This window comes from Hippopotamus amphibius, chromosome 1 (assembly GCF_030028045.1).
Source record: "Hippopotamus amphibius kiboko isolate mHipAmp2 chromosome 1, mHipAmp2.hap2, whole genome shotgun sequence".
Classification (NCBI taxonomy): domain Eukaryota; kingdom Metazoa; phylum Chordata; class Mammalia; order Artiodactyla; family Hippopotamidae; genus Hippopotamus; species Hippopotamus amphibius.
In genome coordinates, this window is record NC_080186.1 from 215,396,931 (window position 1) to 215,409,576 (window position 12,646).

Genomic DNA, 12,646 nt, shown 5'->3' on the forward strand with positions numbered 1-12,646 from the left:
ATAAATATTAACTCATTTAGGCTTTATAACAACATTATGAGGTAGGTATTATTATTGTCACCTCTATTTTACAGATGAAGAAACTGGGGCATAGAGAGGTTAGTAACTTGCCCAAGTTTTCACAGTTAGTAAGAAGCAGAGCTAGGAAGTGACCCTAGGCAGTCTGGCCTGGGAGTTCATGCCCTTAATTACTACTGTAAATTCCTGACACTGGGAACAATTCCACCTGATACCCTATCCTTAAGGGTGGGGCCAAACACCATGATCTTAACCTAGAACCTCAAGCGTACAATACAGACACACAGACACAGATAAACACACACTGAGGGCATGGGTCTGAGTACATATAGCAGCAGCACAGGTCTTTTGGCTGGTATGTTACATTTATTTATTACTGGTTCACACATACAAAATCATTAAAACAAAAAGAAAAAAAACAAATGGGTAGAGGTAGAGTTGGGGGACTGGGGAGACTAGGTATTTACATGAAAAAACCTAGGCTGAGGGAAATCCTGCAAATCAGTGCAAACCTGAGCTCTGAGGTTCTGGAAACCAAGGCAAAAAAGAAAGTATGAAGAGTTACAAGGATTTTGTTGCCTGACTGAAGGAAGATCCTTGACAATAGCAAGAGCCCTATCGGCAAAATCTTTTGGTGTGTGGGTTTTACAGCTGTTTTTTCTTTGCCTTGAGGGACTGCCCAGTAACTTTATATTAATGATGTACTAGATTTCTGATGGTAGCATTTTGCTGTATTGAGTCTGTAGGTTTTTCTGGGGTTTTTTGTTTTATTTTGTTTTTACCTCCCCCTCCCCCAGTATTTAATAGCTCTGCTGTGTCACTCGAAATTGTATTTCAGTGTGCCAACCAGTTAGAAGACACTAATGATTATGTGAATAAGTCCTATAGTCATTTCTTAGGTGCATTTATCCACAAACATTGTTTGCAGAGGTCTGAGGCAGAGGGTAAGGATTTTTCTGAGTGCATGATGGTAGGTTTATTTCTTTAAACCTGCATCATCTGCCCCATTTGACATAAGATAATGAAAGCGAAAAGATCTTCAATTTTTAGGTCACTCCGTCCATGAAGCGGATAATCTCGCAGAGAAATGTCGCGGCCAAACCAGTCTATTCGCGGAGACATTGAAGTTTCCCCAAACGCCCAAGCTGTGGAGACCAGGAAAAGTGTAACTCGTATCCATACTAAAAGGAGCGCCGCTCAAGAACTAAAGGGAGGACTGTTTGAGCTAGACAAGGGCAGGTTCCGCGAGCGGGAAACTGGGCGGAGGTGGGGGCACGGCCGGTAAGTGGCGACCCGCCCCGGGCCCGGGACCCCCAGCCCCCAGCCTCCAGCCCGCGGGTGTGGCAGGAGCGCCGGCTGGGGCCGCGCCGGGGTGTGCGCATGCGCGCCGCGCCGCGCCGGGTACGCCGGCCCCGCCTCTCTCGCGCCATCTCCCTCCGCGGTTACCCCGGTTCTCCGCCCCTCCTTCTCGCGGCGCTCGAGGTACCATGGCCGATCCTCGCGTGAGGCAGATCAAGATCAAAACCGGCGTGGTGAAGCGGTAAGGAGCCGGGAGCGGCGCCGCTGCCGCCGCCTCCTTTCCCTCGCCTGATGGCGGCCCGAGAGGCCGGACGAGGCGCAGGCCCGAGGCGGGCCCCGGACTCCAGGCCTCACCTGAGGCGCCGCGGCCGGTGGGGACGGGGCGGGAACGGAGGGGGCGCGCGGGCGCCCGAGTCCGAGGGCCGGGGCACTCCCCTCCTCCCGCCTGTCCCCTCAAAAAACCCAGCCGCGGGGCGGCGAGGGTCGCGGCGGCCCCACCCCTCCGGCGCCCGCGGTCGGGGAGGCGGAGGGGCGGCGGCGCGGCCCGGCCCGCGAGGGTGAGCCGGGCTGCAGGCTGACTTCCGAGGGCGCGCCCCGGGTCTCCCCGCCGAACCCGGCTGGAGGGGGGCGCTTCCAGTCCCTTATCTGCGCTCAGGCGGACTCGCGAGCCCGCTCTGAAGTTTAGGGGGTCGCCGCGATCCCGGCCCTCATCAGAAATGGGACCTCGCGGGCGCCCTGTCATTTCACGTGGCAGGCGGGACTCGCAGTCCTGAGAACTGGGGCGTGAACTCGCAGCACACTCGGCGAACTTCTGTGGCCTCAGTCTCCCCGGCCAGCTTCCCCGAGGCTCGCCCCAGAGCCTGTGGGGTGCTGTTTAAGTAACTATCTCGGGTAGGCCAGTCGTGTAATGCGCCGTCATTCTAACCGCTGTGAGACACTGGAGTGCTTGTTGGAACTTTATTGCTCAGACCCCAAAAGATCAAACTTTTTGATGAGGCATTCCAAGAGGAAAGATGGACAGCCTTGTGTAAGAAGCGAGTTATTTGGCAGTAAACATGTCTAAACCTAGTCCTCTGGCTTCTTCCCCTTTGCCCACCTTTCCTCCGTGTGTTGATATTTTCACCAGGGGAAGGACAAGGCGAAGGGGAGAATAAATTCGCTTTTTAAGATATCGTCTCCGAGGCTTAGCACAGCATTGCGCTGTGCTTTCCTAGAAGCTGTCATTATTGTTAAGGCAGTAGGGAGGGACAATGAGTACTAGTGAAATGTACAGCCTCTTATGAAGTGAGACTGCTTGGGTTCCAGTCTTGACTCTGCCAGATATTATGTACTGTTGAATATGTTGCAGTGCAGCGTGCTTCAGTTGCTTCCTTTGTAAAATGGAGTAAGTACCCGCCTCATGCAGCTGTTGCAAAAAACTGTTCTGTTTAACAGTGTGTGGTAAATACTAGTGAGTGTTAACTAATACTATGGTTTCTGTTTCCCATTTTACAGATGAGAAACTGAGGTTTAATGAAGTTAAAATAGAAAAAGTAAACTTGTCCAGGGTTACTGTGCTAGTTAGTGGCAGAGCAGGGAAAAGAAGTAAGGTTTCTGATCTCTACAACCTTTTGTTTTACTCTACAGTGCTGTCCCCCACCTCCCCCAAGAATATTTTTTTAAATGTGTGATAATAGGAGGGGAGTTGAGATGTGTAACTGAAGATATGATTTGCACTGTTACTCACCCCAGAGTTCTGTTGTTCACTTTTGTTAGACTTACTTTGGTTATGTCATTTTCAAAAATCTGTTTGGCAGAAGTACGAGGGTATAATGAAGCGTGCTTCAGTTGGGAAGTCATGAGAAATAACTTTTTTTTATTGAGGAATAGTTGATTTACAATATTAGTTTCAGGTGTATAACAGTTATTAAAATTTTTTATTAATCATTCTCCACTTAAAGTTATTATAAACTATTGGCTATATTCCCTGTGCTGTACAATATAGCCTTGTAGCTTATTTATTTTATATGTAGTAGTTTGTGCTTCTTAATCCCCTACCCCTACTCTGCTCCTCTCTTCTTCCCTCTCCCTACTGATAACTACTAGTTTGCTCTCTGTATCTGTGAGTCAGTTTCTGATATGTTATATTCAAATTAGTGTTTTATTTTTTAGATTCCACATATTAGTGATAACATATGGTATTTGTCTTTCTCTGTCTGACTTACTTCAGTAAGCATAATACCCTCTGGGTCTATTTGTGTTGTTGCAAATGGCAGAATTCCATTATTTTTTATGGCTGAATAGTATTCCATCGTGTGTGTGTGTGTGTGTGTGTGTGTGTGTGTGTGTGTGTGTATCACATCTTCTCTATCCATTCATCAGTTGACGGACACTTACGTTGCTTCCATAGCTTTGCTATTGTAAATAATAGTGCTATGAACATTTGGGTGCATGTGTCTTTTCGAATTAGTGTTTTTATTTTCTTCAGATAAGTACCCAGGAATGGAATTGCTGGATCTATAGTCGTTCTATTTTTAGTTTTTTGAGGCACCTCCATGCTGTTTCTCATAGTGGCTGTACCAGTAGTGTACATTCCCACCAATAGTGTACAAAGGTTCCATTTTCTCCACATCCTCACCAACATTTGTTATTTTGGGAAGACACACTTATTTAGATAATAATTTAAGTTTTTAGGCTTTCAAACATTCTTGAGTACTTATGGAAACAGCTCAGAAATAAAGTTTTGTTTTCTTTTTTTTCAATAATAGAGCATTATCAAACTTTAGTTTTGATTTTTCATACTTAAGTAAATTTGTCATTTTTATGAAATCCCTTCATAATTTACTGTAATATATCAAATTGCTTATAAATTAATGGAAATGCCTACTATACATTTTTTTCATGGCTTTTCTGTTGACATTTTGGTGTAGAACTTTCCCATATGTACTTAAAATGAGATATGGTTTTTAAAAAACCTAAAATTTCTATTTTAGCTGCTTATTACTCATATTTTGCCTTGGTAGATAGCTCTCTAAATCTGTAAATATTGCTCCCTACTCTCTGTTCTGTTATTTTCTCCTGAAAATTATTTTACTCTGACTCCTTCCATCTTCCACCTTAGTATCCTGGCTTTTTAAAATTCTACATTTTACTGCAACAAAGGAAAACAATAGATGAGGGAGGTGTGGCAACATGTTAATAATTGTTGGGTATGAATGGTCATAGGTTCATTATATTATATTCATTCTTCTCTATATATGTTAAACATTTTTTTGTAATAAAAAGGTATGCATTTTTTCCTCCTCTTTCCAAGTTTAGTTTCAAAGACTTCTCAATTAGTTTCATGATTCAGATATGTTCTTGGTTTTATGAACAGGATTCTGTGCATTGTTTTCTTAAAGCAGTGGTCTAAAATTTAATTTCTGTCCTCAGCCCCTTTTTTCTAGTCAAGATGTTCATTTCCCATGGCGTCATTTAGCTTCAGAAGTAACAACTTTTATTTGGAAAAAGAGATTTAAAGTCATTCAAGCCTCAAATTCCTTCAGTCTTCTCTCCAGAAATTGAGGACCACTTAGAAATATATTTAAGGCATTAGCCCTAGAGTTCAGTTTGGGTAGACTGTATTAGGGAGGGTGGATTCTTAGAGTTTAGTGTCTAATCAAATCTGCTGAAATACTTCAGGTGATCCAAAAGTTCTCTGTAGTGGGTTTTAGGAAGAAATCTGGATAGGCAGATGGAATATTACTGCAGTATGGAAATAGGCAATAAATAGATGGTGGTATTTGGCAACAGATCAAACAGTGAGTGGAAGATGCACATTTTAGCATGTTGGCAAAATGGTCATTTTTAGACCCTTAAGGAAATAGGCAGAAGCCTCACAGTGCTCTAGTCCTAGAGAAACTTTGTTACCTTACATGGGTAACAAAGGCAAAGGATCTGATTTCCAGAAGTAGATTTTAAGAGAAAGGTTAGATCCCTGGAAACAGAAGAGTCCGATTACTAAGAATGGCTTGTAAGGTGAGAGTTAGACAGCAATGAGTCTGACATGGTACTGAGTTTCTGACTCCTAGGACTTGTCACATATCTCCTTCCCTGCAACAGGATTGTTTTTCCAGGGCTAATTCTGGCTGTGAACCAGAGATATGTGTGCACTAGGGGCTGGATGATAATGTATACTAAGTTTCTTTAAGCAGCATCCTGTGTTTAGGTGTGACTCATGTTAGTGGGTATTAGTTGGTAGGTTTGGGTCTGGTAGGCTCTTTTTAAAGATTTGAATCAACGTTCCAGATTGCTAGACCTACTGGTATGTGACTGGGTCACAGCTAATCTGCCAGCTCTAGCAGGGAGTTACCAGATATGATCCAAATTTCTTCTTTTCCAGTGCAAAACTGTAAATCTCTTTTTCCCCCCCTAATGTCTCGCTGGCATCAGTTGTCTGGGTTTACCTAGGACTGAAGGGTTTCCAGGATGTGGAACCTATGGTGCTAAAGTTGGGAAAGTCCCAAGAAAACCAGGATGATTTGTGTTAGTACTTACATAACTAGCTAACATAGCACTGTTTTGGGTGTGCTGTAATTATTTGGAGACTGTTTGCAGATAGTACAACTGTGAATTGAATGTTGTACTTTACTTAAAACTTAAATGCATCCTGTAAATATGAAGTTTTGCCGGAGTAGCTTTTTTTCTGTATTAAATTACTGATGATTTAGAAAATAATTTTCTCTAAAGTAGAAGATACAGACGTGATTTTTTTCTAGTTTTATTGAGATATAATTGACATACAGCAGCTATCAAGTTTAAGGTGTAGAACATAATGATTTGACTTACATACATCATGAAATTATTACCACAAGAAGTTTAGTGAACATCTATCATCTCACATAGATACAAAATTAAAGAAATGGGAAAAAAATTTTTTTTCCTTGTGATCAGAACTCAGAATTTACTTTCTTACAATTTTCATAATAGCATACAACAGTGCTAATTATATTCATCATGTTATACATTACATGCCTAGTACTTATTTACCTTATAACTGCAAGTTTGTACATTTTTGACTATCTTTATCCAATTCCCCTTCCCCCCACTCCCCACCTCTGGGAGTGGGGGGAAGGGCCACCACAAATCTGATCTTTTTTTCTTGAGTTTGTTTTTGAAGTGTAATTGACCTACAACACTATGCTAGTTCCTGATATACAACATAGTAATTCAACATTTCTGTATTTCAAAATGATCATCACGATAAGTCTAGTTACCATCTGTCACCATACAAAGATATTAGATAATTATTGACTATATTCACCATACTGTACCTTTTATACCTGTGACTCATTTATTTTGTACCTGGAAATTTGTACCTCTTAGTCTCCCTCACCTATTTCTCTCTTCCCCCCAACATGCATCCCCTTTAGCAACCACCTGTTTGTTCTATCAGTGATTCTGTTTCTGTCTAGTTATGTTTGTTCATTTGTTTTGTTTTTAGGTCCCACATATAAGCGAAATCATACAGTATTTGTTTTTCTCTATGTGACTTATTTCACTTAGCATAGTACCCTCTGAGTCCATCCATGTTGTCATTGTTCTTTGTGGCTGAGTAATATTCCATTGTATGTTGTGTGTGTGTGTTTATAAATATATGTAATTATCAATCACATTTTCTTTATTGGTCATCTGTTCATAGGCACTTAGGTTGCTTCCCTATCTTGGCTGTCGTAAATGCTGCAAAGAACATAGGAGTGCATATATCTTTTTGAATTGGTATTTTTGTTTTCTTTGAATAAATATTCAAGAGTGGAATTGCTGGATCACATAGTAGTTTTATTTTTAATTTTTTGAGGAATCTCCAAACTGTTTCCCATAGTGGCTGCGCCAATCTGCATTCCCACCAACAGTGCACAAGGGTTGCTTTTTCTCCACATCCTCACCAACATTTGTTATTTGTCATCTTTTTGATAACTAGCAATGCTGACAAGTGTGAGGTGATATCTCATTGTGGTTTTAATTTGCATTTCCCTGATGACGAGTGATGTTGAGCATCTTTTCATGTGCCTGCTGGCCATCTGTATATCTTCTTTGAAAAAATGTCTATTCAGGTCCTCTGCCCATTTTTTAATCAGGTTGTTTGTTTTTTTGATCTTGAGTTATGTGAGTTTTTTGTATATATTGGATATTAACCCCTTATCAGATGTATGTTTGCAAATACCTTCTCCTTTTCAGTAGGTAGCCTTTTAGTTTTGTTGATAGTTTGCTTTGTTGTGCAAAAGGTGTTTAGTTTGATTAATCCAGTTGGTTTATTTTTGTTTCCCTTGCCCGAAGAGACAAATACAAAAAGGTATTGCTAAGGCTGATGTCAAAGAGCATAGTGTCTATTTTTTCTTCTACAAGTTTTATAGTTTCAGGTATTACCTTTAAGTCTTTAATCCATATTGAGTTTATTTTTGTATATGATATGAGAAAGAAATCCAGAAAGAATTCTTCTGCATGTAGCTGTCCAGTTTTCTCAATACCATTTATTGAAGATACTGTCTTTCCCCCATTTTTCACTAAAGCAGAAGAAAAAAAAAATAGCATTGATGTTTTAAATGCTGATACGTTATTTCAGCTAAATGACATATGTCTGCTATAAGTTTCCAAGTATGATTTCTGTTTATAAAATAAGGGTTGTTTTTTTTTTAAGCTGTATTTATCGTAAATTCAAGAAATCCTTCTGCAAGAACAAAGTGTTTTCATTCATTTAACATAAAAGTTTATTCAATAACTTTAAAGCCAGCTTATTTTCAATAAAACCTGCTAAAAATGTCCACTGATGAGTGAATTAATTGATTAAAAATGGTTTCTGAAATATATCTTTTTATAATCATTTTAGTTTGGTAATGGATTAAAATCCAATGTGAACAAAGAATGTTAGGGCATTGGAAATAGCACTGACATTGGCCCATAGTTTTCCTCTGATTAAATGAAAGTGACACCAGTAGATTAGAATGAGACTAGGACAATTCACACTGCAATTGTGTTAGTTTAACTTTAACAATCTTTTAACACTCTTGTTTAAATGTAGCTGACATACCATAATTACAAATCTACAAGCCTTGATTATAGAATTTTACATCATGAATCTGTGGGGAAATTGTATTGATTTTTTTTTTTTTTTATAAAGTGAGCACCTTTCGCAATCTGTGGCATCTTCCCAAGTTTGTTTATACCCATACCTCTAATATACAATGGTGCATGACATATGTAATGTATATATTGTATAACAGGCATAAAAAAACCTAAAAGGTAAGTAAAATCTCTGCATTGTTAAATATATATTTATATATAATATATGTTATACTGACATACATTATGTGTGTGTATATATATGCTGATTATATATTTTATACTGACATAAAAGTGAAAAATATGAATGACACGTGTACTTACATAGACATGGAGATATAGTTTTACCCGTTTAGCTGTAGTTGTTTATACACTTCGCCTTTTTTAAGTAATTATGGATAGAAATATGGTGGACAATATCTGGGAGAAGTTAAGGATATAGCCTTGTAAGTTATTCTTGTAAGCTTTAGTAGCTTTGTATCTTTTAGTGTATTCTCCTCTTCTTGCATATCGTAGCCCTTTGATGTGAGTTAAAGTAAGGTCAGCCAAAGTGGCCAACTTCCTACCTTGAAATTTAGCCAACTCCTTTTGGAATTTCTGTAATGTATCCAGTTCTCCAAAGTGATGGTCAAAGTCACTGTCAAAATGGATTGCAGGTGGTCAGCTTCCCCACCTTCTGCCAACTGCTTGGCAAGCATTGACTCTTAGGAGCTACACAGCTGGCAACCAGATGTCTCTTTAAGCAGGAAAGGAAGAAAGCTAAAGCCATTCATGATCATGGTTTTCCCAGTACAACCTGTATTATTCTGCAAGTTGAATGTGGAAAAGAAAGATCTTTCAACCCCTGTGTGTGTGTGTGTGTGTACATGTGTTCTGTGTTTTCATTGCATTTTTTTTGTTTGGTAGAAAATTTTTTAAATCTGTGGTAAGCCAGGTTGGAAAATTTTGTTAAAAATAGTAGTCCACAACTATTTAGAATATAAATGCTTAGATGTGTGGTCTCACTATTCCAACATTCCATTTCCAGTAATATAATTATAGAAGAATATAATTCAACTGTGATGCTGTATAATGTGTCCAAGTAGAGCTCATTTTAAAATAACAATGACTGATCCAAAGATCACTTATTTAGCAGCCTCACTCAGAACCTCTATCTTTGAAGCACCTGGTATGGTGTTGGCATATAATAAATGCTCAACAGAAGTCTTTCTGGTGAACAAATGCATGAATGGAGCCTTACTCTATAAGGATTTTTTGACCTGATAAGCAGTAGGGAGCTACTGAATCAATTGTGCTGTGACAGTATAGTAGTTACTATAGTTACTGCTGCAGTTGGAGTTAAACAGATGGAGTCCCAGTCTCCACTTACTACATAGGTAACCCTGAGCAAGTTACTTAATCTTTAAAAGCCCCAGTTTTCTTAGCTGGAAAATGGATTAATGGTAGTATCTTTCTTGTACTCTTGTTCGGAGAATTTTAAGGTAATCATGTAAAGCACTTAGCCAAATGTCTGATATGTATGTTCAATATATGCTAATATATGTGTTCAATATATGTTAACTGCTGTCATTATCACCATCATCATTCTGTAGATGTATAAACGGTATAGTCTCTCCAGGAGAGACCCTGAAATTTGCTTTCTTTTAAACTTTTTTCTTTTCTTTGCCACACCACACGGCATGTAGGATCTTAGTTCCTGGACCAGGGATCAAACCCATGTTCCCTGCATTGAAGTGCAGAGTCTTTTTTATTTTATTTTTTAAATTTTTTATATTTTACAATAAACTGCATATGTTTAGAGTGTACAGTTTGGTATCGCAATCTCCCAATTCATTCCCCCCTCAACCCTCCCCGCTTTCCCCACTTGGTGTCCATATGTTTGTTCTCTACATCTGTGTCTCTATTTCTGCCTTGCAAACCAGTTGATCTGTACCATTTTTCTATAGTCCACATATATGTGTTAATATACGATATTTGTTTTTCTCTTTCTGACTCACTTCACTTTGTATGACAGTCTCTAGGTCCATCCATGTCTCTAAAAATGTCCCAGTTTCATTGCTTTTTACAGCTGAGTAATATTCCATTGTGTATATGTACCACATCTTCTTTATCCATTCATCTGTTGATGGACATTTAGGTTGCTTCCATGTCTTGGCTATTGTAAATAGTGCTGCGATGAACATTGGAGTGCATGTGTCTTTTTGAATTATGGTTTTCTCTGGGTATATGCTCAGTAGTGGGATTGCTGGGTCATGTGGTAGTTCTATTTTTAGTTTTGCAAGGAACCTCCATACTGTTTTCCATAGTGGCTGTATCCATTTACATTCCCATCAACAGTGCAAGAGCGTTCCCTTTTCTCCACACCCTCTCCAGCATTTACTGTCTGTAGATTTTCTGATAATGCCCATTCTGACTGGTGTGAGGTGATACCTCATTGTAGTTTTGATTTGCATTTCTCTAATGATTAGTGATGTTGAGCATCTTTTCATGTTCCTCTTGGGCATTTCATGTTCCTCTTGGCCATCTGTATGTCTTCTTTGGAGAAATGCCTATTTAGGTCTTCTGCCCATTTTTTGATTGGGTTGTTTATTTTTCTGATATTGAGCTGCATGAACTGTTTATATATTTTGGAGATTAATCCTTTGTTGATTCATTTGCAAATATTTTCTCTCATTCTGAGGGTTGTCTTTTCGTCTTGTTTATAGTTTCCTTTGCAGTATAAAAGCTTTTAAGTTTCATTAGGTCCCACTTATTTATTTTTGTTTTTATTTCCGTTAATCTAGGAGGTGGGTCAAAAAAGATCTTGCTGTGATTTACGTCAAAGAGAGTGCTTCTCATGTTTTCCTCTAGGAGTTTTATAGTTCTGGCCTTACACTTAGGTCTTTAATGCATTTTGAGTTTATTTTTGTGTATGGTGTTAGGGAGTGTTCTAATTTTATCCTTTTACATATAGCTGTCCAGTTTTCCCAGCACCACTTATTGAAGAGGCTCTCTCTTCTCCATTGTGTATCCTTGTCTCCTTTGTCATAGATTAGTTGACCATAGTTTATCTCTGGGCTTTCTGTCTTGTTCCATTGATCTGTATTTCTGTTTGTGTGCCAGTACCATATTGTCTTGATTAGTGTAGCTTTGTAGTACAGTCTGAAGTTACCATCTATTTTATTTTATGAAGAAGAAAAATTATTTCACGTATGAAAAAAACTAGAGAAAACATAGTAAACCTGAAATGAAATAATACAGATACATTTGAAGTGCCTCTTTCCGAGTTTGTTCCTTTTCTTCTTTGCCTGTAAGTAATTATTATTCTGAATTTGGTCTTTATCATTTTCACACATATTTTTAAACTTTTAATTTATATGTAGATATACATAAACCATATTAAAGTATCGTTCTGCACACTTAGCAACTTTGTGTAACATAAAATATACCTGGAAGGATACATAGGAAACTGGTTATGTTGGTTGTCCCTGGGAGAGAAGCTATATAGATGGAGGACAGGGATGGGAGGAAATTCTTATAACTTTGAGTCATATATTACCTATCAAAATACAGATTAATTTAAAAATTTAAGTAGTGTCATATTGTAGGAATCTTTTTTTTAATAAATTTATTTATTTTTTATTGGCTGTGTTGGGTCTTCGTTGCTGCACATGGGCTTTGTGCGTGGGCTCCTCATTGCAGTGGCTTCTCTTGTTGCAGAGCACAGGCTCTAAGAGCATGGACTTCAGTAGTTGCGGCACATGGGCTCAATAGTTGTGGCTCACGGGCTATGGAGCACAGGCTCAATAGTTGTGGCGCACGGGCTTAGTTGCTCCAAGGCATATGGTATCTTCTTGGGGCAGGGCTCAAACCTGTGTCCCCTGCATTGGCAGGCAGATTCTTAACCACTGCGCCACCTGGGAAGTCCTGTAGGAATCTTTCTATAGCCTAACTTTTTGTGCATATTGCTGTTCCTGAGATTTATTCATGTTGAAACATTCAGCCCTAATTCATTCTCTTGTGTGAATTTACTAGTGTTTTTTTTTCATTCTCATGTTGATGGATATTTAGTTGTATTTTTTTTTTCCACTTTTACAAATGATGCTACCATGTACTTTGTTAAATATGGCTTCTAGTGCACGTATATTGGGTTGGCCAAAAAGTTCATTCTGAGTTTTCTGTAAGATAGTATGGAAAAACCCCAATGAACTCTTTGGCCAACCCACTATAATAGTTAGTGTAAGGCAGGATTTTCTAAAGAATGGGACCTGAA

The 12,646-nt window shown here is 39.1% G+C and overlaps 1 protein-coding gene across 1 annotated transcript in view; it reads left to right on the plus strand.

The window, feature by feature from the left end:
• The first annotated feature begins 1,428 nt into the window (after positions 1 to 1,428).
• Positions 1,429 to 12,646, plus strand: part of TBCA (tubulin folding cofactor A) — an 85,929-nt gene continuing 74,711 nt past the window's right edge. Inside the window, exon 1 of the mRNA XM_057740637.1 lies at positions 1,429 to 1,558. Within this exon, the coding sequence (XP_057596620.1) occupies positions 1,506 to 1,558 (53 nt within the window). The 5' untranslated portion in view covers positions 1,429 to 1,505. The remainder of the gene's footprint in view (positions 1,559 to 12,646) is intronic.